A 24,290-nucleotide genomic window follows, 5' to 3' on the forward strand; every position below is an offset into this window, starting at 1 on the left:
CAGCTTATACATATACACACATACATATATATATATATGTATGTGTGTGTGTGTGTGTGTGTGTGTGTAATGTAAACCGACGTTGTCGCATCGTTCCGCCACCAGCGGCGGTAGTCGGGCGAAAATCGAGAGCCGTCCCGATAAATAAGAAATCCCGCGATCCCGGCGTGGGTGTTATCGGCCCTCGCGGCCGATTTCAAATTAGCTAATTTACTCGTGGACGCGGAACTGCGCTCCAGATGACGCTAACCGGGCTGCGCTCAATTCGCGAGCGTCCGTGCCTCGCGTCCGCTATCAGCCCGCCGGCTCGCCGGCCGATAAAGATTGCTTCGTTCCACCCGGGTCCGTTCGCAAACACGCCGCTTATTATTCCATCGTCCCCTCTTTGTGCGCATCATAAGACACGGCGTATTACTCGAAGTCAAACACGACGGGAATGTGTGCTCGCTCTCGGACGCGGCATCCTGTTTGCGAAGGCAGGAGGATCTGTTAGATGATCAAGCCTTGCTTAGAACTCGCGGAGTTTTAGCTCGACGCACACTCCCGCGGACCCCGGTCGTTCCCCGGACGGCCGCCGAAGGTTGTTAGCGCAGCGGCGGGGCGTGAACATCCCCGACGGCTTAATCTATTCGCGCGGCCGCGGATCGGTAACCCAGTTTCGCGGGATCGTTATGCCCGAGAGCTACATCTTTCATTAAGCTACAACAGCAACTACGCTCTAATTGAACGGCTCGCATTCGATCGGTCGGTCGCTCGGGTCCCCTCGTCCTCCCTCCCGCCTCATCCTCGATTAATTTAACGGTTGCTCACGCGTGCGTATGCACCGCGCCAGATGAGCCATCAAACGCCCGCAACTCTCGCGATTGGCGCAAAGTCTTTCCGATCGTCGTGGAAATTTGATTAACAAGCGATTGAAAGATTGAACGAAAGAGAGAGAAAGAGAGAGAGAGAGAGAGAGAGAGGATGGAGTTTGTTATCGTATCTTAGGGTAAACCTTTCAGAAAGTACGATAACTATCACAATATTTAATCCTGATTTTAAAGCACACGGTGCAAGCTCTATATAATTTAGACCTCGTGGTTAAATTCAATACAAATTTATCTCGAAAGAAAATCGCGACATCCTGACTCCGATTTTCATTTTGTGTGACAAAATGTACATGAAAAAAAAAGATGTAGTTCACATAAACAGAAATATTTAGTAAGCGATATAAATGTATCATCCTATTTATCTTTGTGTAATAGAAATGTGTATGGTTGATGTGATTTATTATTTTGGCGTGTCAACTACACCGAGAGAAACTATAGCCATTTTCAGTGCCAACCATAATCCTTTTGTAGCTTTAGCCACAAAAATAATCGTAACAACATGTATGTTACCGTTACTAACACTATGATAACACATACTAGAAAATTGGTTTTCCTAACTATGATTCTTTTACTATGATGATTATAGTACAAATACCAAATATTTTTCTCTCTGTGTACGTTGATACATGATAATTGCGCTGGTTGAACTGGTTATAGTAACCAGAACTTGGTTGGGAAGGTCATACCGCAAAGCAATTAAGTTAGAAAACAAAGGTGACTCATTATTCTGGTAAACATAAGGATATCGACATAGCCGTTGGACTCACTGCTTGCCGTCCGATCATCGTGGTGAAACGAGAGTGACCGTGTATTAAAGTGGGGATGAATGACCACTCCGAGAAAAACATGGAACGTATTAATAAAAAACGGCTTTCGCTTACCAGCAGATGGCTACAACTTATTTTATGTTTGCATTTGCAAGATATTTTATCTAAGCCAATCTAATGGTGCGATTGCCATTAAAACATTTGTATGTTGAAGTATTAAGAAATTCTGGTTAGGACAACCAGAGGTATCGTCTTTTTTCAAGGTTTTTCTATATTTGCTTACAGCGGTCGATTTCACCAGTCATCCCATGTACAAAAGTGTTTAGGTGACGTTATCGGGAAATGAATACTTTATGAGATATTTCATATTCTATGTGCTGAAAAATAAAAAATAAAATATCTTGAAAAATATTTACTTTTCGACGAATTTATCCTAATATTTTTACACGCAAAATAAACAGAAAAGTCGATTTGTGTTGAAAAAAACTACATAATTCTGTTAAAAAAAAAAAAAAAAAAGTTAACTTTGAAATGATTGTGAATTATTGACGATATTATGAAACTAAGGTCACCAACATATATTCCCTTCCAAACTCGATAATTTCTGTCCGAAACATTCTTCTAAATATATAAAAACGCGATAGTTTTTATAGATTTAAGCATATTCTTTTTTAGTGGGAACACCTTATATATTTTAAGTTTGTAAGGTCGCACGCATTATGTCACATTTAGAAGCGGATGCTCGATAAAAATGTCTACTGAGACTGAGAATAAACTAGAATAAATTAGCAATCATGTACGATCTATTTATCTGGGAATTCAATCCATGTAATGTTCAGTGATGTTCAGCATGAAAATCTAGGCAATGTCTTAAGGATCTTGCCGGAACACTCAATGGTATTAATTCTAATAAGTTAGCGCTATCAATATATTGCAATTTAAGAGATTAATTATGAAAAGAATATCAGTAATCATTCCCCTTTGTTCTCCTCTGCAAAAGCAGCAAATTTAATTTTTCAAGAACTGTCCGGTATTCATGCCATGTTATTGACAATATCTGGTTATCGACAATACAATCCGGGTCACTTAAACCAAAATTTATGTTGCGCTCGCTCGATAGAATCACAATTTAATACTTATGACGGGAAGATCGTAAATAACAAAGCAGTACTCTAATTTCAGGCGAATTAAGACGCGGAACAACGGATCTCAGTGTGTTTATTACCCGCAATAGGCTCGGCCAAAATTGTGCGAAATTCACGCTTCGGTAATCGTAAATAATATCATCGTTCATCATCTTGCGTGGCGCGTATTCTCTCTCTCCCCCTCCTTCGTTTTTCTCTTCCAAGAATCGGACAGCCACATAAATTCCGTAATAATCTCCCGAAGCTGCGCCGTATCTTCGTGGATTACGCCGCGTAATTCCGCGGCTGCGGATCGGTATCGCGATAAAGTCGCGGTCGCCGTAAATCACTAATTTTATTTCGAAACATTAAACGAAAGTCCCGCGAGCGCGCAGAGCACGCCGTGGGGACCGGACGCGCAGGGAGAAATGTCGCGTTATTTCGGTCCGGTGCGTAACACGTCACGCGCAACGCACGACGCGGAAATTGTTTCCGGAATTATTCGCCGCGAGTCGAACGAACCTCGGCGGCGATTATTTTGATTACCGGTCGCCGCGATTGTCGGATACCAGCCGCGCACGCCGTACGTACCCGGGAGAGCGAGAGGGGCTGCTGGGGGCAGAGTGGAAGGCAAAAATGTATGGGGGCTGTGGAATCCAAATAGGCTCGTTTAAATTCGAAATTTCTAGCGCCGCCCTTCCCTCCGCCCCTCTCGCTCCCAGGCGGTGTGTGCGGGTACCGCTGCCTTCGCAATTTCGTAAACGATGCATATGTATAAGCCGCGAAACGGCGGATTTAAATACTGGAAATATTTTTCCGGCCGGCATTATAAAGCCGCCCGGGAGGGGGGAGGGGGAGGGGGTGTAAAACTAAATCATCGTGGCTTTCGCCCGTGTCCGCGTCTTTAACGAAGTCCCCGTTATCATCACGCGCACGACGATGACGTTCGAGAAATAACCGTCGAGGAACGCGAACGGTACTCGTTCGTCGACCTGACGGTCATTTCGCGACGAAATTTTCCGAAAGTGCGACGCCTCGAGCGCGGCCACGCGCGCATCGTTTCTCTTTCTCTCGCGCTCGTTAACCCTCCAATGGTAAAGTAGGGTCGGATTGACCCCCACGGCTTCGTTTATTTTACAGTGTGCGCGCGCTGTTTCTCTTCTTAAGAAATGTTTCGTGTTATTATTCACCTCTCCTACCGATTTTGTGTATCGATTACATGAGAAAAATGAATAAAACGGAGCATAGGCTCGGATTCGACCTCACTTTCACGGATACACGGAAAATCCACCTTGCTGTTGGAAGGTTGAGGGTAGTGTCCAGGATGCTGGATCTCTGACCGAGTTTTATGTTGGTGGATGCTTCGAGGGCACTAGAATGTTAATAAATTTCCAATAATTTCTAGTAACTTTTATACCTGATCAACAACTCGGCCCGAGACTTTTAGCATCGCGGATACTGCCTCTTACTCGAGATACTTTCCGAGAAACGCTCGGACGACAATTCTGAAACGAGTCCTTTCCCGAGGACAGTTCAACACGGAGAAAAACGATGGCATTAAGTAAGCATCAGTCGCATCAGGGTGGAACGATGGTCCCAATATAGGATATCCTCCGGGTTCGACGGTGTTCGCGGGGTTAACATGGAAGCAAAGTTACGAGCCGCGAATCCGCGGAGGAAAATCGTAATTTTCGCCCGGACTCGAGTCAGAACCTCGGTTCGTTACGTTCCCGTTCTTCCGTGGAACTCGCCGATCGTCTCGCGTTCGATTTATTGGCTCGAATGACGACGTTGACCCGAAGAGCGTCGTTAGCGGCCACCTTAAACAATTCACGGAAGACAAGACGCGGGCAATTACGGGAATCGAGGGCGGGTGCGGCGACTGTGGTGCCCCCCCGACTACTCGTTCACGCTAATTTTCGAGTTTGCATGTCATACTCAACGATGGGAGGCGAGTTGCCTGCAATTGTTTTAATTAAAGCAATGCTGTATCCGTCGTAAATTAATACAATGCACTAATTGCCCTTACTGATACGATCCTGCAGATACACAATTGGATACGCAAACTCGCGAAACAATTCCTTTCATCTCGATATTTCCTCCTAATTCTCTCTCTCTCTCTCTCTCTCGTCGCCCCACACGAAACTTGGCGTCTACAACGAACTCTAATTCCATCCGACTCCATCGTTCTCGCGCAAAAATGAGGCTGCGCGCGCGACCGGAGAAACAGCTGAATTCGGATCCGGAGAGAGTGAACTGCGGAGCGCAACGCTTCCCGCTTTTCATTACCGTGGATTATTGCGTTGATATAGCGATGCGACAACGTTTACGTACGCTAACCGGCGAAATAGCCTTAACGCGCAGAATAATTAGATTACCGGTATTTTGTAATCATACATATTCGCGTTTCCGGATATTATCGTGGAGCCTGTCATACCGACAGATTACTGCGTTTCCGTCTCTTTAAACAATCAATAAATAATATCCCGCAAGTCCGCACGAAACAAATAAAATAATGAAGACGATTCAGAAATTAGAGGTAAATACAATTAAGAAATGACGAAGACAATTTAGTCAATTCAGAAAGGTTCGGGAATTTACTAATTGACGAAAATTAGCGTGGTATCGATTACAATTAACTCGATTACCCGTTAAAAAAATCCCCTAGTCAATTAAAATTAATTAAACCTAAAATTAACCTAGATATATCAGGTCTGTGGTCTGTGTCAGCGGTGCTCATGATGAACGTCGTCTGTTACAACAGTACGTAACTTAAAAAAAATACACTCAGGGGTGCTCCTAAGGAAAATTGCTCGTTTTCTTCGTTTGTTTACAATTCCCTTTTTCGCAGGGCGAACAAACAAAGATTGTTGGTAGTCAAACGTGGACAAATCGAGGACAATTGTATCCTGTGTAGAAATTAAAAAAAACACTCAGGGGTGTCGATATCAAAATGACCAGAATTTGTCAAGTTTTTCTCTCCCTTTTTTTTTTTACTCGGTTATAACTTTTTTGCGGGCAAATAATTTTTTTTATGGATAAATGTGGACAAATCGCGGATAAACGAATGGTGCGTGAATTCGATAAAAATTCGCTTCTCGGGTTGTTGACTTCACAGACCTGGTCACACATCGCGTTTCAAGGCTATTCCGCCGGCGTTAGTGTGCGCAACGATAGTTCTAAAGGCTTGGAAAAAGGCCGCGTTGTTTTTTTTTCTGTTTCTTTCCGCGGACGAATGAAAAAGATGGGGAAAACCGAATTTTCCAATTTTTCCACGAATTCTCTCGGTTTCTCTCCGAAAATTGAAAAGAATTGAAAATCGAAAAGAGCAGTTCTTTTTTTCAACTATAGCGCGACGCGCACGAGGAGGCACACCAAGTCGAAATTTCCGTCCTGGTTTAAATCTAATTTAGTTCCACATTAAGCGTCCAAAGGTCTTCCATTGTGCTCCTTCGATGCTACAAGTGAGGAGATTATTTCTGTGTTCTCCGCTTGAAGACTCAACGTGGAATATCAAATTTCGACTCGAGATAGACCGGAATAAAGCGTAGCCCTCGTCTCTTGTCCCCTCTCTCCCCTGAAGGAATAAATATCAGCCCGAAAGAGACAAGTGGTCGATCGCCCGGAGATTCTTATTTTTCACTCGCTCGTCGCGTCTTATTATGCAACTTCATTTTGCACTGTCGGAGTTATACGGTATCGCTCTCCCGATATCCGCCGGCTATATTTCACGACGCGCTTCGTTCGGGCTCTCTCGCTCGTAAACGCTCGCACAACGGCGACGAGAGAACGCGCGCGTCTCCTCGCCGCCGGTTGTCCGTCGCACGAACGAGCGAACAAACGCGCCGCCGCCGATATCGGTGGCTATCGTTATCATAACCGATCCGTGGCGAATACCGCGCGCACGGTAATATCCCTCTTTTCGGGGGCGTAACTCGGTAACGGCCGCGGTTGTTCGAACGTTTTCCCTTAATCAAGCGACGGTCGTGCGCGCCCGCCGCAATTTAGCGCGCGCGTGTACACGCACACACACACGCGTATGTGCGCACGACACACCGCGTTATTTTACCGCGACGTTTACCACTTTTACGTTTATACCCGAGTATCGCGCGGGGCTGAGGGGAGGGAGGAGGCGGAGGAGCGTCGGACGGGTGAAGAGATGGAGCAAGGGGGTGGACGAGAGGGTGAGAGGTTAGCCAGGGGGGAATAAATCCGTGTTGCGACGTGCGCGTCGTGGGCGTTTACACGCGTGGACGGGCGAAGCGTGGCGGAGCGGAGCGCTGCAGCCGCCCCCGCCGCCTCGGCTTAGTGCGTGTAGCGCGACCATAAACAACCGTGCAACTTTCACGAGGACTTTACCGTGGCCATTACAGCGACCCATTTCCCGGTAGCGGTTCATGAGCGGGCGTGCGTCTCCGCCACCCGCGCACGTTCCTCGCCGACGAATCGGGCGGGCGAGCGAGCTCGCGACCTAAGCTTCGTAAGATAATTGTTCATCAGGGGTTGAGTGTCAGCCGCGCGCGCGTTAATGCCGGTAGCACGCGAAATGGCGCGTCGTTATACCCGCGAGACTATCGCGCCCGGAGATCGGGCGCGAGCGGAGAGAGCGATGCATACCGTTCCGTAATCTGGCCGCGCGATAATGGGCCCGGTCATCGTCGGATTCACCGCCTGTATGAATTCCTCTCTCGACCCTAAGAGAACGTCCGAGATACGCGGCCCTGCGGACGAGTACAATGGAAACTCGTCGTCCTCGAGAGAAATTCCGGCCACTTTTGAGCGAGCCGATACGACCGCGCCGAACTCGCCGGATTTTTCTCGCCGAGCTCGATTCCGTTAAAAGAGTCGCCGGATTTATTCGCATTGCCCTGCAACTGAATTGAACTGAGCTGCGACACGTGAATAATCGTGTTCTTCAAGTTGCTCTGCGTTGGTTGAATAAGTGGCAAAAAAACCCGTTAGAAAAAATTCACTACAGTTCGCACCGAAAGGTTTTAGTATCAATGGCTGGATGATAATCTTTCATATGGAACTTGGGTGAAAGCAGTTCCTAATGCAGCTGTAAATATTTTCCTCCACTTTTTCGAGCTGACTCTCGAGGGTAACTATAATAAACTTTTGCTAAAAACGGTCCACTGAAACATCTCGTGTTACTTTAACGCGGGTAATGTGTTAAAAAGTACACAAATATAATGTTAAATGTAATTGGCACATTCGCCGACATATGTTGACATTTGTGTGCCTTTTAACACATATTTGTGTGCTTTTTGGTACATCCGTATTAAAAGTAAAATTTCAGTGGACCGTTTTTGACGTGAGGTTTTTTACAGTTGCTCTCGAAAATCATCTCGAAAAATCGCAGAAAAATTTCATAGAAAAATTTCAGTCGACCGTTCTTTTTTAAGACAAACTTTTTTTTACTCTACGCCTTCTTCTCCCCTTGCCTTCCCCTTTAAGCTATACGACTGGCAGTTGTTACGCTCAGTCCCAAGACCGTCAACTTCGTAATATCTGCAAGACGCTCTCTAATTTCTGAAAACCTTTTATTAAAACTGGTTCCCTGCGCTTTTTATATGCAATTATATTGCCGAAATCACAACAACAGAACCGTAGTTTTGCGATAAAAGCTTATCAAGCCAATCAAAGATCGCCTCACAGGTCTCTTATAAATTTGTATATCCTGAGTTTACGCGTTGCGATTGTTAATCGCTTAGAAGAGGCTTGGGGGGGGGGGGAAGAAAGAAACTCCTCGAAAACCACCNAAATAATTCCGATCGTTAACCCATCCGTGTTTATTATCCGGGCGTCGTGCCGCCAGGCAGCAACATCTGTTGTTTTTACCTTCGATAAATACTTTTTCAGTAAATAACAATATTCCAATTGAAATAGTTTCAAAGGTTCTCCGTTTCCTCGTGGAAAGTCATAACGAGTTTAACTCGTTTTCATATCTCGACTCATAAGTAAACGAGTCGGCGACCCCGCGCGTCTACGCTTTATCGTTGCTCGGCACTCCGCTGATAATGACGGTTCGGATTCCTTGATATGTTCTGCTCTGGTATCAATAGTTCGTCTTTCAGATAAGCCACCGGATACTCGAGCGTTACCTCGGTATCGGGCGCGAGCGAGTATCGAGGTAACGTCCCTAACGCCCGCGGCGCAACGCGAACCGACTTTCATGAATCATCGGTGTATCGGGGCGAGCCGTGTCGATCTCGTGCATCAATTATGCACTTAAGGGGGATCCCCGTAGCGCGGCGAACAGATGCGCGGCGATCTCGAGGCGACTCGTGTCGATGTCGGACATTTATGCGCCGCGTGATCTCGCTTCCACTCCCCTAATTTCGACGCACGGCACGGGCGAGAGCGCAAGCAGGGGCAAAGGGGGGAGGGGAGAGGATGCGAGAGAAGCGATCTCTCTCTCTCTCTCTCTCTCTCTGTGTGTATGTGCTCGCGGTGAAAATTTCGATTCGCCGGGCGTAATAAATTCGGCGAAATAATAACGTCGATTCGACGAGATCGACGATAAGGCCAATAATAACGTCGATGATAAGAGCGGTGATAAATATTCGGTGGCTTTTATCGCGAGTGAGCGCGCCCCTCTCTCCTCCCGTATAACAAGTTCGCGGCCGGGATCCGCGCGTATATAACGTTAACTTTTATAGATTGTTAAAACGCGTTACACGTCGGCGCGACGATAGAAGAGCGGGAGGGGTGGGGGAGGGAGCGTCGTCGCTTTAATCGCTTGATTGAGCGTAACTACGTCGGCGCGCTTGTGAAATAATGCCTCCGACGCTGCGACGTTTAATGACGACGACGGTGACGCTTTACCGCGTTAGAGCCGACGGCGCTGTTAAAGACGCGATATTGAAATATCCAGGGTGTGCGCGTTCGTCCCCGCCCGCTTCCCGAAACCGCGGGAGCGCGATACCGCGGCAACGGCCGGTCGTTCAATTTTTAATAACCGCAGAGCTCCTCGCACAGCTTTTTCGCGAGCTCGCTCTCTCTCTCTCCCCGCGCGCGCGAGGAGAATCTCGGAAATTCTCGGCGCGAATTAAACTCGAAAAGCGCGCGAATGCGCGACGATAACTTATTCCTCATTTAATTTCGAGTAGACTTCACTTTTCGCCCGGAAGTTCCGCGCGGCGCCAGGAGCTTTACAAAGATATTTAATGTTGAGTATCAAAAAGTTGCAGAGGGAGCGCGCAGATGGTGTCGAATCCAAATTTTCCTGGGGCGGGGGAGAAGTCGGCGGCAACTTGGTCAAAGAATCCGGGCGGGCGGGCGGATGAAAGAACGTGCGGGCGAACTTGGGGACCGCCTTATACACGGGAAGACGAGCCAGAGGGTAGTCTCGCGCGTCCGGATACTTAGCGGCGCTGGTTATACGCCGCGTCGTTGCCGCGCCGCGTATAAAGCACCGGCGAAAATAATGCCTGCGAGCGGCCGCGCCGACGGTCGTAGAGAAGAGAGACGCGGCCGGAATAATATAATATAATGTAGTTCGCGGGATTATACTTCATGAAAGTAAAAGTTGCGTCGTTAACTTAATTGCGGCACTTCGGCCACGCTCGTGCGGCACCTTTACGGCCGGCAATTAAAATCAAACGACGGTGAGACCACCGACGATCGGACTAGCCTGGCGACGGGAGCAGCACCTCTCCCGATATCGCGACTAAACTATCAGCCGGCCCGGTCATTAGTCGAGTGTGTGCAATAATGGCATAACGAACGAGGGCGGAACGAGACACGTTGCAGTTGTTAAACTGCCGGACTGCCAGCGGCGAGTCGAGTCTAATCGCTCGGATTTCATCGCTTCGCCGCTCAGTTTGAGAAATTCCTTTCGCGTGAGGACACTTGTTTTATTCCTCTCGGGAACTTGAAGAGTGAGGGGGAGAGAGAGAGGGAGAGAAATGTTCGAAATAATGTGCGCGTATAAATGATTTTACATGATATGCGGGAGTAGGTCTCACATGTCGTTGTTAACACATTGCGTAACGGCTCACGAGATATCTCGTGTTTAGCAAATCGTAACGCGGAGGTCGGGTCACGAGACCTTGTTTGCGCGCTGTTAACACATTAACGGCGGCCGATCTCGACGAAAGTATGCTAGGTAGCGGCCGCCCGCCTCGTTTTTCGGCCTAGAGCCGGCGATATTTTGTGTGATCATAAAAACTTTAAGGTACAGTCGAGCTAAATCGTATTACTACGACTCCCGCCTTTAAGCCGCAGTCGAGATAAATCGTAGTAATACGACTCCCGCCCTTAATGTGTTAATAGTGCATTGACAGCGAATGTCTAGACTGAGAAAAATATTCGGCACGTGTAACTACTCGCTATAGTAGTAGGAGAATTATAGCCAGGACAACCATTTTTCTAAGCGTTATAATGATAATAACCTTACATGCATATTCCTACTACTATATTTATGGTTAAAACCATAAGAGGAGTACAGTTGAAACCGGAAATAGCTATAATAATTTCTCTCAGTGTAAATCGAATGACATCAAAATGCCGAAAAAAATGTTAGAATTGTGTGCACAAAAAAACGTGAGCAAAAAGACCTAATCGGTTAGCGAATTAATAAATCACAAAATTATAACATAATAATCTTACTGATGCTTGATAATTCTCGAATGTAATTGGCCAATTCGTTTACTGCTTAACCTTGGCAATAACATGTTAGGTCCACGAAGCTTGTACGTATTTTCCTTTGCTTCTTTTTTACGTTTTATGCAAGACGCTATACTCCTATTTCTTTACTATTAAAACAAACATTGGGCTCGTGTTACTACTGATATTATTATTAGTCTGATTTAATGAGATAACCAGTTTCCTGACGGTAACCAGTCTACAAAGACAATAAATAAAAATTGATAGAGGAAGAAGTGGTATTATAGTCCTTATAATGGCTCTTATAATATCTTCGCTATTTAAGTAGCGCATTCTAGTGATTACTTGTGGAATTATTTGTTCAGTATCTCGTCGTTTAGAATTTAATTATATATACTTCCTTATATTCTTCTTAAACTTTGGAATATTATCACACAAATATATGTGTACTTGAGTGTTTTGTTCATTATTTAACTTTATATTCCGCTGAACATGTTTCGAGTCATGCAAAGTTAAATAATAATATAGCATTTTGCTAATGTGGCCCCATTAAATTAGACTTAATACGGCTCCTTTTTCAACGTTTATCGAAGTAGTTACTCGATTAGTCGATAATTCAAATCAAGCTTAAAAGTCTATTCGTTTTGTAAAAATTATCCTTCTAACGATTTGTTTCTACCTTTTGGCAAGTAAATCAGTATTTACATTAAAAATTCACCGTTATATTCAGTGTTATTTCTTGTAAGAGAGAGAATTTATTTTGAATAAATATATAAATCTGTGATAAAACACTGCTTTTTTTTTTAAGCAAAACCAATATTTTAAACCTATTTTAGTGGGGTTTACTTCATCAGCCCTGTTCCTCTTCGACCCATTTTGCAATGTCACTACATTTTTATAAATAACGTCCTAAGTAATAAATATTTCATTTCAATTTTGAATCTAGAATCGATTCAACGACTTTTCAACAACAGTGTAATCGTTAAGTTTTCAATTTCAAATATTAATTATTAACAAAATTATAGTGCAAAATGTAAATGGGAGACCATAATATCATTTTCTCCTCTAATAAACTTAATAATTCATGAAAAACCGAAAAAATACAAAAGAACGAGATTTTTAAAATTTGTTCATAACATAGGCCTTAGAGACCTATGATGTTCCTTCAGCGTAAAGATAATGAGCGTTATTCTCAGGGTTAACAACACACATTCGCTACCAGGGTTTATTTGGAGGACTCTTCTCACACAGACCGCATTACATTTTTCCACGTAATTATATAAAACAGACCTAATTTGATGACGTGACATAGAAAAAAATTTGTTTCCGTTACACATGAAACCAGAGCGCCGCACGCACTTGGTCAATAAAAGCGTCGTGCAATCGTGAAAATTACAAATTGTCTCGGCGAAGGTGGAGAGACGCGTACACACACACACACACACACACACGGCGCGCGTCTGATAAAAGTATATCAAAATAATGTTTTTTACGACCCGCAAACCTCTTATCTATCGCGGCCTCGATGGTCGTAAAGGTCGCGGGTTACGTATTGCGCAACAGCGTCTTCCCGGGTCGAGTCGTGGCGAGACTAAAACGACCGATGTCGTTCTGCGGTTTCGAGCGAGATTCGCCGGGGCGTCCCGTATTCTCGTCGGCCGTTCGCAATTTCCGTTCGCGATAGGATTCGACGATGCACACCTCTCACGCGCGCGCAACAGCGCGATTTTTTGACCCGATGGGCGAACGAACGGACGAAAGAACGAACGATGAACAAACGTTCGCTCGCTCGCTTGCTGGGATAATGTCGGGGCGCGCGCGAAATGGCGCGTTACGTCTCGAAACTATCGCACGGGGATCAGTTTGCCGCAGCCACCCCCGCTGGGTATCGTAATTTCGTCGATAGTAACCGGCAACAACGACGCCGCCGCTGGCGCACGGTTTTTCCTCCCCGCGTTGCTCCCCTCCGCCGGTTTATGCGCCACCGCGGTCGCGGCGGCTTTCGGCCTTGCCGATCCGCCGAATAAGCGGAACACACCCGAACCGCATCCGATACTGTCCGACGACGCGGTACGTGACGGTCGCGTATTTACTTAACCGGTTACACCCCGACGCGCGGTATTTATGACCAAGAAATAGTTAATTAATAAATGGATGTCGCGTACCGCGGTGATTAATGGCGAAATTCGGTCGCCCGCGCTAATCCGCATCGGTGCCGCAGATGAACTTGTCCGGAGGCCACTTCGGATGATCTATAATTCACGGGAGAATTCGGAGCCGGAGGTTTCTATTCGCGGAAGGACGTTTGAAGAATCAGTTTTCGCATTTATAGATATGCGCATATATATGTAGAGACACACGTACACAGACATTTCCCCATGTGGCGGAAAGCGTATGGGCGAACTCGCTGGCAGAAAAAAATTTCCACGGAGGATTGGAATTAAGTTTGCGACTTGAATCCAAGGGGATGGGAGAGAGTATCACGGGTATCGACTTAACTCGGTATTTTGCCAAGGATGAGCGTGTATGTGTGTGCCACGACGTCGTTGCGCAATCGTAACGGTAAAAACGTTTCCGAGACGATAAATCGTGCGGGAGGAGCGGTCGAGGAAAATTAAATTACATGAAATTTGAACGAATGAGCGAGACGGTGCGCTTACGAGAAACAGAGAAAGAGAAGTAGAGAGATATATAGAGAGAGAGAGAGAGAGAGAGATAGAGAGAGAAGGAGGGAGAGAGAGAGAGAGAGAGAGATTAATATCTAATACAGGGACACGCGGTATCGCGCGCGGCGCGGACGATCTATCACGTAATGGACGATTTGTGGGGGATTCAGATTTATTTCGAATCGCGTCGCAGACGTCGGGCAATACGCGGCTATCTGATCGTCCGGGAAATACGGCGGTGAAAAATTGGCGGCACGGTGGCACCGGTTAAAGGTCCGGGGGGTTAAACACGGTATTACGCGTCTCTTGCACGCGTCTTCTTCTCGCTCTCGCTCTCTTCTTCCCCCGTCCCCAACTTTCTCACTCTCTCTCTCTCTCTCTCTCTCTCTCTCTTTCTTGCTCCCGTCGGCCTATGAGACTTCATATTTTCCGCAAGTACACGAGCGTATGGAAATAGGAGCAGAAATAAACGCGACCGGGACAGTCGTTCCTCGGGATCCTCCGACGTCGTTTGCATTTCTCATAAGCGCGGCCGTTTTTTCGCGGCCATACATACACATTTTTTATATTCAACCTGCCGCCGCCGGTCGGCCGGTAGCCCGTGAAAAAGAGAAGCGGGATAGGAAGAGTGAGATATTTACTAAGTGCTCGGAGAGAAAGTTCCCGGTAGCGTTAGGAGAGCGCCATCGCACATAGAACTATAAAATTGGAGCGCGAAAGAAAGCACGTATGAAAGCAGCTTGTAAGAGGGTACATTAGGTAATGATACAGGCGGTCTTCGTGTTATTGTCATTACGTAAGGTGGTAAACGAGAGTGATAGAGAGGAACAAGAGGAGGGGGTAGACGGAGAAAGAGAGAAAAATCCAATTTATTAATACTCTGGGATCATCTCGATCTCCCCTAAGTGCATACCGGAATAACCAGTTCCGGGCAACGCTGGTCGTTATACAAGTATCATAAAAATGATCGTATCGTAATCGCGTAAGGACGGAGGAATTAAACGCTCGCATTACCACCCATCTACATCTAACGTAATACGTATAACACATCAGCGTGGCAAGAAAGAGCAAGAGAGAGAGGGAGAGAATAATTTTCCGTACGAGCAGACCGAGTGAGAAGACGCGCGCGCGCGCAAACGAACGCGGATTAATTGCATCCTGAGGAATGAGCGTGCCGAGGATCTTAATAAAAAAAGGGGAAGAAAGGAAGAAAAAAAAGGAGGGAAAAAATTACATAGGACATCGCGGAAACGGATGAAACGCCGGTGGAGATGGTAGCGAGAGAGTAGGAACAAATAGTCAAGATAAATAACAAGAAAGATTAAGACCGAGGCCGAGCAGTGTCGGAGAAGATAGAAACCGGGGGAGGAGGGACGACAACTCTTTAATATTTGCATATTGCACTTTCCGCAAGGAATCGGAACGGTGAAGAAAGATAGTAAGAGCGAGAGAGAGAGAGAGAGAGAGAGGTAGGGATGAGGAAGAGGAGTCGGAGGGAATCAATGCGAGAGCGCGACCTCCTTCTCTCGCGAAGTGTTAAATTAAATTATTATTATCTTCATTATCATTAAGCATACCGGGAGATAGGGTGCTCCCCCTTCTCCCCCGACCCGCGCGCGCTCGCGGCCCCCGATATACATCTCGTGGGCCCGCGCGAGCGCGGGCACACATACACGACGCACGCGAGTACGCGCGGCGCTTCCGTGTATTCGTAGGAAGGAAGATCGAGGTACGAGATGTCGGCGCGCATATAATTCTCCCGGGGCGCCATTAAATTGTATTAATCCACTTCCATCACGAAATTGGAGTTCATACACGATAAACGTACGTACGTACGTACGATGTACCCGCTGCGAGACGCCGCCACGCGCTCTCCGCGGGGGTGCACTTTCCCGTCCCCCAGTCGCTTATCCGCCACTTGCCTTCTCCCTCTCTTCCTCCCTTCTTATCGATCTAGAGACAAATTTTTTCATCCGTCGATATCTCGTACGAAGATCGCCGCGACACCCTCCCTGCGCGGATCGTTTCGCCCTTATTAGCCCGGAGCGGTATAGAGGGAAAGAGACAGAGGGGGAAGATTACGGACAAAACCGAGGCACCGTGAGAGGCCGGATCGGCCGATATCGAAGTATCGATACTTCTTGTCTCTGATACCGCCGCGCTCGCCGGGGATCGATTACGCGAAATGAAGACGTTAAGGACCTCTCTCTCTTTCTTTCTCTCTCTCTCGCGGCCGATAATTTCGAAACGCGTATACGGCCTTTATATATACAAGAACGTTGTACCGCTGTTCTTCCCGATTCTCCTTGATTTATCTTCTCTCTCTCCCTCTCTCTTTCTTTTTCCTTTTCTTTACGAGTTATCAGAGCAACGTCGTCACGACGCTCCGAACGATTTTCCGCGGAAGCGTCTTATCGGCCACTCGATCGGCAGCCGTATCGAAAGTCCGTTAAATTATAAGTATTCCACAAAGTAGTCGCGACATACACACATACACATACCCACGAACACACACACACACACATACCGTGCTGGTAATTGGGTCGTCGTACGCCACTACCGCCGCGGGGTCGGAGTTACCTCCGGATTCGAGCTCCACTCGCGTTTTCCGACAATGTCGTTGTTTATCCCATATCGCGAAATGAGTTTCGGAATGAGTGGCGTGGGAGCGAGTGTAACGCGAGAGGTGCAAAGAGACCTAGGAGGGGGGTGGAGGAGGAAGAAGCGTGTAGAGGAAAGGGGGGGACGCGAGAGGTCTCGGAAATGCATATCTCGTATGCCGCAATCGTTTCGCGAATTGAAGAGCGCGTTGGAAAAATTCCGGCGGGAGGAGGGGCAGCGCGGGGCAAGACTTGGAATCGGATTGGCGGAGGGGGGGGGGAAGAGACAATATACTTTTTATCCCGTGTAGCCGCCGCCGCCGACTGCGCTATCATCTATTTTTTCACGCGTTTTACATTCGTAAACCGAATACTCTTCTCTGAAATCCGCGGCCGCCTGAGTGCGCGCGCGCGCGTTGTTCTCTCATAAAGCTCTGAGCTCGCCCGCGTATTTTACGCGTGCGCCCGCGCGCATTAAGAGAGATGCTCTGCATGGCGCGTAAAAACTCGCGCGTAAAAGCCGGCGCGCATAAAACGCACCCCTTCTCGCCGGCCTCCCTCTACGCCGAATGATCTCGAATCGATGCGTGTTCGATTATCGCGAGGTTTTTAAGGGTTTCAGCGGGAGTTACGTGTATTCGGCGTGCGGAGGTACGTGCGCGAGTTCCTGCGGCCTTCCGTAGCGTTCTCGCTGAATCCCGATGAAAAGGGAAACATTTTAATGCTCTTCCGCATTACATATCTCCCCGGCGCTGCACGCACGGAGCGCGCATCCTAGAACGCGGGTTACATTTGTGGGTTACACACGCGCTTTCGACGCTTGCTTTCCTCGGATCGGGATCATCTTAGTCGGATTAGCGCAGTTGCGCCATTAGGTTTTTCCGTGTAGATGCCGGGTAAGGGGAGGGAGTATTTTCTCGCGTTAAAGCATTTCCAATACTTGAGCATTCGGCGATTACACTTCACGAACTCGAATGCATAAGTCACGCGGCCCCCCGCTTAAAAATTCAGAAACTCAGCACTTTAGTTATTACCAATAGAATGTCATTCTCGTCGCGGCAGAATAAATGTATGACTACTTTCAAACGGCTAGTGCGGCAGGAATCAGTAATATCCTCCGAGCGCGACCCGGCCCTTCGAAAGTACATCTCTCTCTCCTATTTCATAACTTTGCCAATTTCGAGAACACAGGAGCGAGAAAATAGTGTAAGCTCTCCGAGAGGAAAGCTCGCTCTCTTTTTCTCTCTCTCTCTCTCTCTCTCTCTCTCCCCGGTGGACTAATGTCGGGCTAACGGGGGCGAGAGGAAAGAAAAATAGGCGGGGAAAGAATTAATCGCGATATTCCAATTAAGATGAAAAATTCCCAATGCGTTAAGAGGAAAGTATTTCTAAAATTTGAAGGAGAGACACAGAGAGAGTGAGCGAATGTAGCGCCAAGCTCCAAGTATCTCCGAAGAATTCGTCATGGTGGAAAGGAATCCACAAGACACTGAGGGCAAGGTATCGCGTATCGAGTGTCGCCGGTTCGTTAAAGCAATTTTCTCGACGGTTATTTTCCTGTCAAATTTCCCTCCGAATGAAAAGCGGGGCGCGCAAACGGTCTCGAGTGTCTTCGAATAATTCATCACCGCGATGAGGAACAGAGGCGGAAAAAGAGAGAGAAAAAGAGACAGAGAGGGAGAGAGAGAGAACGAGGAGGATCGAACGAGACACCGCAAACAAGGCGACCAAAATAACGCGACAACCGTTGACCCTCGTTAAAACAATTTCCGATGGTTATCTTCGGATAGTGGCGCGCAAACGTGCCCGCGTTATCGTCACGCTGCACCCGTTCATAATAGCGGCGCAAATAGGCCATCGACATCGCGCGTCGCGAACAAAAGCAAAGCGGCGCGTCGCGACGGCCAGCCTCCGGGCGGATGTCCGAAACGCCGCGCATTCCCGACGCGGATCGTCGGCGATTAATCGAATCGATCGAGCGCGGGGGACACGCGTCGGCCCGCCGCATTCGCGCAACAACAACCGTTTCGACAAAGGGCCCCGCCGTCGACGGCGGCAAAAAGCAGAGCGTCCCCCGCCGCACTACGGTCGCACTTACCTCCGATCCCGAGGCAGAACAACAACACGCTGGTCAGCCCGATCCCCCGGGTCCAATCCATGATCCGGGCCGATTTCTTGCGCCGCGCGCAGTCGTTCAACTCTGAAGAGAGCCGGCAAAGACGACGACGACGAGACGCGGTTGGTGACGACGGAGGAAGAGAGCGGGCGAGATCCAAGTCGATATGACAACGTACGTTCACACAGGGCGATCGACAGGCAGGCGCGCGCGCGCGCGCCCACGCCGCGAGACAACACCGGATCAACCCTCTCCGTAACTCCTCGCGCGCGCGGTTCACATCGGGCCGTTCACTCGCGAGTGCTCGCGATATGTATCGCGATATCGCCTCGGTGTGCAATCCCTCCTCTCTCTCTTCACCAATTCACGGTACAGACGTTTCCCTCCGCAAACGGACGAAGCAACGAACTTAAGCGACGGACGGACGGACGGACGAGCGAACGCTCGTCGGCGAGGAGGCACTGCTGGGGCACTCGGCGCGCACACTACCCTCTCACGAGTCACGGCGCGGCACGGGCGACACGAGGAGGGCACACGCGTCCCGATCGTGCGGCGAGCACGCGTCGCGCGGAAATAGCGGGTGGCGGCGAGGAGGCATTCGGGGAGAGCGTGTGTGCCCCACGGTGATCGCGTGTGCGGAGTGGCGGCGCGGCGCCCCTTCCACCCTCGCGGCACCGCCCTCTCTCGCTCGCGCCGCCGACGGTGTCGCTCGGCTTCTCTCTCGGTCGTTCGCGCGCCCGAGACCGCCCGATGTCGGGGAGCAGTGCGGGCGAGATGGTGGGCGCCCCGGCACGAACCAGCCCGAACGAAAGAGAGCGCGCGGGGAGGGGGAGCGACAGAGAGAGAGAGAGGGGGGGGGGGTTCTGCGAGCGCCTGTGCGGGAGTTGCACTCTACGCATCGCCGTAAGGCGGACGATGGTCCGCAAAGGACGCGGGTAGGTAGAGGGGTAGGGTGGCAGGATGGCGCGGGGAGAGAGGAGGGATGTGCTGTTGGAGTATCGATACCTCGGCCCTCGCGATACTAAATAGTTCCCGACAACGATGACTTATCTTCGATGTCGGCGGCCGTTAGTTAACCGCAATCGGCGGAATCAAGCGGGACAGCCGTCGCTCGGCGAGCTTGGGATGCCGCGCGAAGAGAGGGTGGAACGACAACGCGATTCCGAAGGGAGTACGCGCGGATACTCGCCGCGAGAATACCGAAATGCGCGTTCCAATCCGCCGCCTCGGATCCACCTCGACACGGCGAGTAATATGCGACTCCCCCCTCCTTCCTCGCGCTTGGAGTCGCGCCGAAGAGGACTCGAGAGCGGTTCGGGTAACGCGTTCTTTTTTACGAGCCCCTCTCGCTCGTCGAGAAGCGGATTCTCGCGCACTCTTACGATTACCCTCCTCGGCTACGACCGAGTACCTGAATTACGATTCTGTATCGAGCGCTCTTCCTTGCTTCCTCCTTCTTATCCTCCCCCCGGAAAGCAGGGGCACCCGGCGAACAATAATTCACGTATTATTCGCGTTGACATCGCTAAATATCGACACCACCGCGCGCGGAGGCGGAAAGAAAGAGAAATGTACCCTCTTGGCGTCCTCTCGGTATCGAATGACTTGGGAGTATCGATATCCTATTAAGTCCGAGCGTTCCTACGCCGAGTGAGTAAAAGCATCCGCACTTAAAGTTAAGCATTCCCAGCCGTGGGAACGGATAGGTATCGACCCAACGCCCGAGCCCGATGGGCTCCCTGTATCGTTTCGACCTTACCCCGCGCGGATCGGGCACGCCGAAAAGTTAACCTTCCCCGCACTCTTCCTCCTCCCTCTCCTGGTGTTAGCTCCTAGCGGGTGCTCGTGCCTCTTAAACTCTGGTTAAACTCTTTCCATGGTGACGTAATGCGGTCTACATTCGAGCGAATTCGATATAAGTGCGCGCCGAGTTGGGCGAGATGGTTTTTCTTCGAAACTTTGAGTTACGCGGTATGAAGTCAAATACGCGCGCGAGAACGGAGAGAAGGAATACGTGTGCACGAGCGCGCGTTAAATCTTGTCTGGGAGCATCGAGATTGCCTCGCGTTTCAACGTGCATTATACGGAGATGTATCGTCAAAGACGCGATAGGTCGCGAAGCGGGCCGGGAGTAACGCGCGTTCGCAGTGAGAATTTTTTGAACGCGCAAGAGCGAGCGAGAACGGGGAGGGGGGGGGGGGGGAGAATACGGTAAATAAAAGNGGGGGGAGAGCATACGGTAAATAAAAGGATCAAGCTCTTTGAGAAATAAGAGCCGAAAGTGTTTCCGAGTTTCCCACCACCCCGTTCCCTTGGTCCCAATCCTCCTCCGTCGGTAGTCCTCGTCCGTGTTAAATGATTCCGTGTTCAAGCGACGCTTATATCGAATTCCATCTAGCATGTACGGCGTCAGGTTGCACCTGAAGGCGTAGTAAGCCGGAATGGGAGCGGCGGGTATGTAATCGCGGAGGGGGAAAGAGGCTTGGGGCGGGTTGTGCGCGCACGAGCGAGTAAAATACGATGAGGACGTAATGAGAATTTCTAATATGAAAAATCAAAGATCGCGGCGCGCCGCGCGCCGGAAAAGCGCTTTCACTCGATCAATACCGCATTTTTGCCGGGTTCACGGGCCGCGCGAACGAGGGAAACGGATATGTGAGGCATGGAAAAGCAATGTTGTGTTTGCGAGCGTCAGGTACAACTGGGAACTATCCCGTGACGGATTTATAGTACGCGGGGCCCCGCGCGACGCCATTTTTCGGGGCGCTATTATTGATCTGTCAAAATATCGATCCACCCGCGAGCTCCGGTATTCTTAAAACGCCGAAACGCCGCGATCGTCGTCGTCGTCGCGCGGAAATTAATTAGAGCCACGTTGCAACCCCCCGTGATACAAATGATTGCAACAATATTATAGCCGGCCACTCTTGTTTTTAATTATAACCGCTATTACGATAACTGCTAAATTAATTGCGACCTTAATTATAATTTCGCGCAAATTAAATTAACCTCGCGCGCGCATGTATTTCCACCGGTGTTTTTCAGCCGGTTCCGGTTAATTTAAAGCGATACACCCCCTTATATCGTACATCTCGAAACATCGCGCGAACGGCCGTTCGCGCGGAGAAATAATTACTCGCCGGCACACTTTTCTCCGGGCAACGGCCTGCCTTTTCTCGCCAGGTCTTTATTCCGGAGTCCCCCGGTGAAGCCCTTGAGCCCCGGCATCACGCGTATCCGCAAATCCGCCGGCGGCGGGACCCTCCGAAGTAATCAGAACCGCGGTATTCGCGCCACCCTACCTCTCGTCGTCGTCCCAGATATACCCAGCGTCACCCAACCTGTCTCCTCCCCTTCCTCCCTTTACCCCTCAGTCGCGTCCGACACATCCCGTTTCCCTACCCTGCACGTCCGGCTGCACGCAACGCGGCCGATCCTGGGAGCTTCCGTTTACACGGCAGCTCGTGTTTATAAGCGGAATGAATCGGCGGTCCCGGTCGGGCGGAACGGGATGATCCGAGTCGCGCGAATACCGGTGTGTGCCCGAGTCGTTTGTTTCCACCTCCGTTGTCGCGCCCGCCCCGCGGCAGGCAGATCAGATTAAGGGCCTGCGTCCGCGGTCGTACCGGGAGACTAACGGCGGGACTAGCGATGCGACAGGAGATAGACGCCGCCGGCGGCCGATACTATTGTCGCGGTCTATCTATCGCCGCGTGACTAGCCGCGTCCCTGGTCAACGCCGACAGCGAGACCGCCGGCCGTATATAATTCCGGGCGAGGCGACGACGCGCGTCGAGGTGTCGACGTCCTCCGTAATGAAATTACTCGATGCACCCTCCGTCAACTATTGCGCTTGCGTCCTTACCCGCCCGGCGAATTTCCACGCGAAGACGCGTTAACGGCATCCACGCTGATTGCGGATGATATCTCGGGGTTATCGAGCCGCGGACCTTACGCAGGCATTAAGAGTCCTCGACATCCCGTTGCTAATTACAGGAGCCAGCGACGAAGCCCCGGTATCGATACCGCGCAAATCTAACGAAGTTATTTCATACTCGGCACGGGACAAACATTAGGGAAGCATCAACAATCACGGTTACAGCGTCGCGATGCTGCCGGTGCGGCGGTACACAGGGCGGTGGCGGTACACAGGAACGCGGTCTTGCAGAACGTAATTTCGAGACGTTGATGACGTCGCCGAACATAATGAAATTACGGTAGTAGTTAGCCCGAACCGGGCCTGACATGGTGGTATCTAACTACTCGTTATTGACCGATAGTGGATAAGGACGCGACTTTTCCGAGCGTTGTTCCAACGGCGAGGGTTAACGCTACGACGACTCGTTTCGGATACGCGACCGATCCCCGAGTCGACATTTTCATCCTACTTTCGGCCTGAGAATTCCCATCTAACGCCTATTTTGATATTCTCAAACCTCGCTTGATTCTGTTTAATCTCCCCAGTTGAAACTGTAGCTTTACTTTCGGCCTCGATATTCCATGTAAAGCCTACCGAGATGCTATGAAGCCTACAGCAACCTCTTTTGATTCTATTTAACTTATGGCTCCTATTTAAACTCTGTCAATTCTACTTGGATTTGATGATTTGCTGTAGTCTCACTGTGATACTTAATATTATGTTATCGATCGATGTTATAAAATTTACTTAACAATGACAGATTTTTAGTGTTCACACTGTATTGTTACATGCGAATTTTATAACATTACATATTGACATACATCATTAATGTTATACAATAATTTAAATATTACCAATTGTTGACGGTTGTTAAATGAAAGATCCATCATGGATCACTGATGATCTACGTGGCAATAATAAACATATTAATAAGACTCGAGGAACAGGTTAGATTCAGAGAATTTGGAGAGTTTTACGAGGCTTCTCGAGTCGAAATTTTAGTGTTACTTTAAGTCTAATTTAGTTCTATATTAAGTGTTTGCAAGTTTTCTACTGCGCTTCTTTAACACAAATAGCGAAGTTATTGCCATACTTCCATTTGTAGATTTAATATATAACTTAAAAATTTATATTCTGCAGGTTTCAACTATTTGTAGCATTAAAAGAGTATTTATTGTATTCCTTCGATACTGCTTCGATACAGATAGGACATTATTTTCATCTCTTTCCTCTTGAAAATTTAATGTAGAATTTAAAATTTCGACTCGAAATATTATAAATAAGATTTTATTTCCATTTACCCCTTTGAAAACAGTATAAAATTGAAAATTTCAACTCAAAACATCTCTTTGGAACCTACAAGTGGCATTTCGTGCGTTTTCCGCCATTCAGAGGCGCTAAGTAGGACTAAAGTTTCCATATAAATTACACCTACATCCTCCAGAATCTACAAACGTTGGAAAATTCGAGTCGAAGGTAGGTCTAGAATTTCGACTCGGGTTTTATTAATTTTTGTACGATAATAATTGTAAGGCACACTTGGCTTGCTTTTGTAAACGTAAAAAGTGTAATTATCGCCGTCACGTATACATGAAGTTGGCCTCTCGTGAGAGACCGGT

At 48.6% G+C, this 24,290-nt stretch overlaps 1 protein-coding gene across 2 annotated transcripts in view; it reads right to left on the reverse strand.

The window, feature by feature from the left end:
* The window catches only part of LOC106743635, a 160,415-nt gene that overhangs the window by 128,504 nt on the left and 7,621 nt on the right, over positions 1 to 24,290 (reverse strand). Inside the window, exon 1 of one of the 2 annotated variants that reach the window (XM_014617663.1) lies at positions 18,735 to 19,329. The exons of the other annotated variant lie outside the window; for it this stretch is intronic. Within the exon in view, the coding sequence (XP_014473149.1) occupies positions 18,735 to 18,795 (61 nt within the window). The 5' untranslated portion in view covers positions 18,796 to 19,329. Of the gene's footprint in view, positions 1 to 18,734; positions 19,330 to 24,290 lie in introns of those variants that run through there. 2 annotated transcript variants of the gene reach the window in all.

The sequence above is a fragment of the Dinoponera quadriceps genome, unplaced genomic scaffold (assembly GCF_001313825.1).
Source record: "Dinoponera quadriceps isolate SergipeBrazil2010 unplaced genomic scaffold, ASM131382v1 scaffold1115, whole genome shotgun sequence".
NCBI lineage: Eukaryota > Metazoa > Arthropoda > Insecta > Hymenoptera > Formicidae > Dinoponera > Dinoponera quadriceps.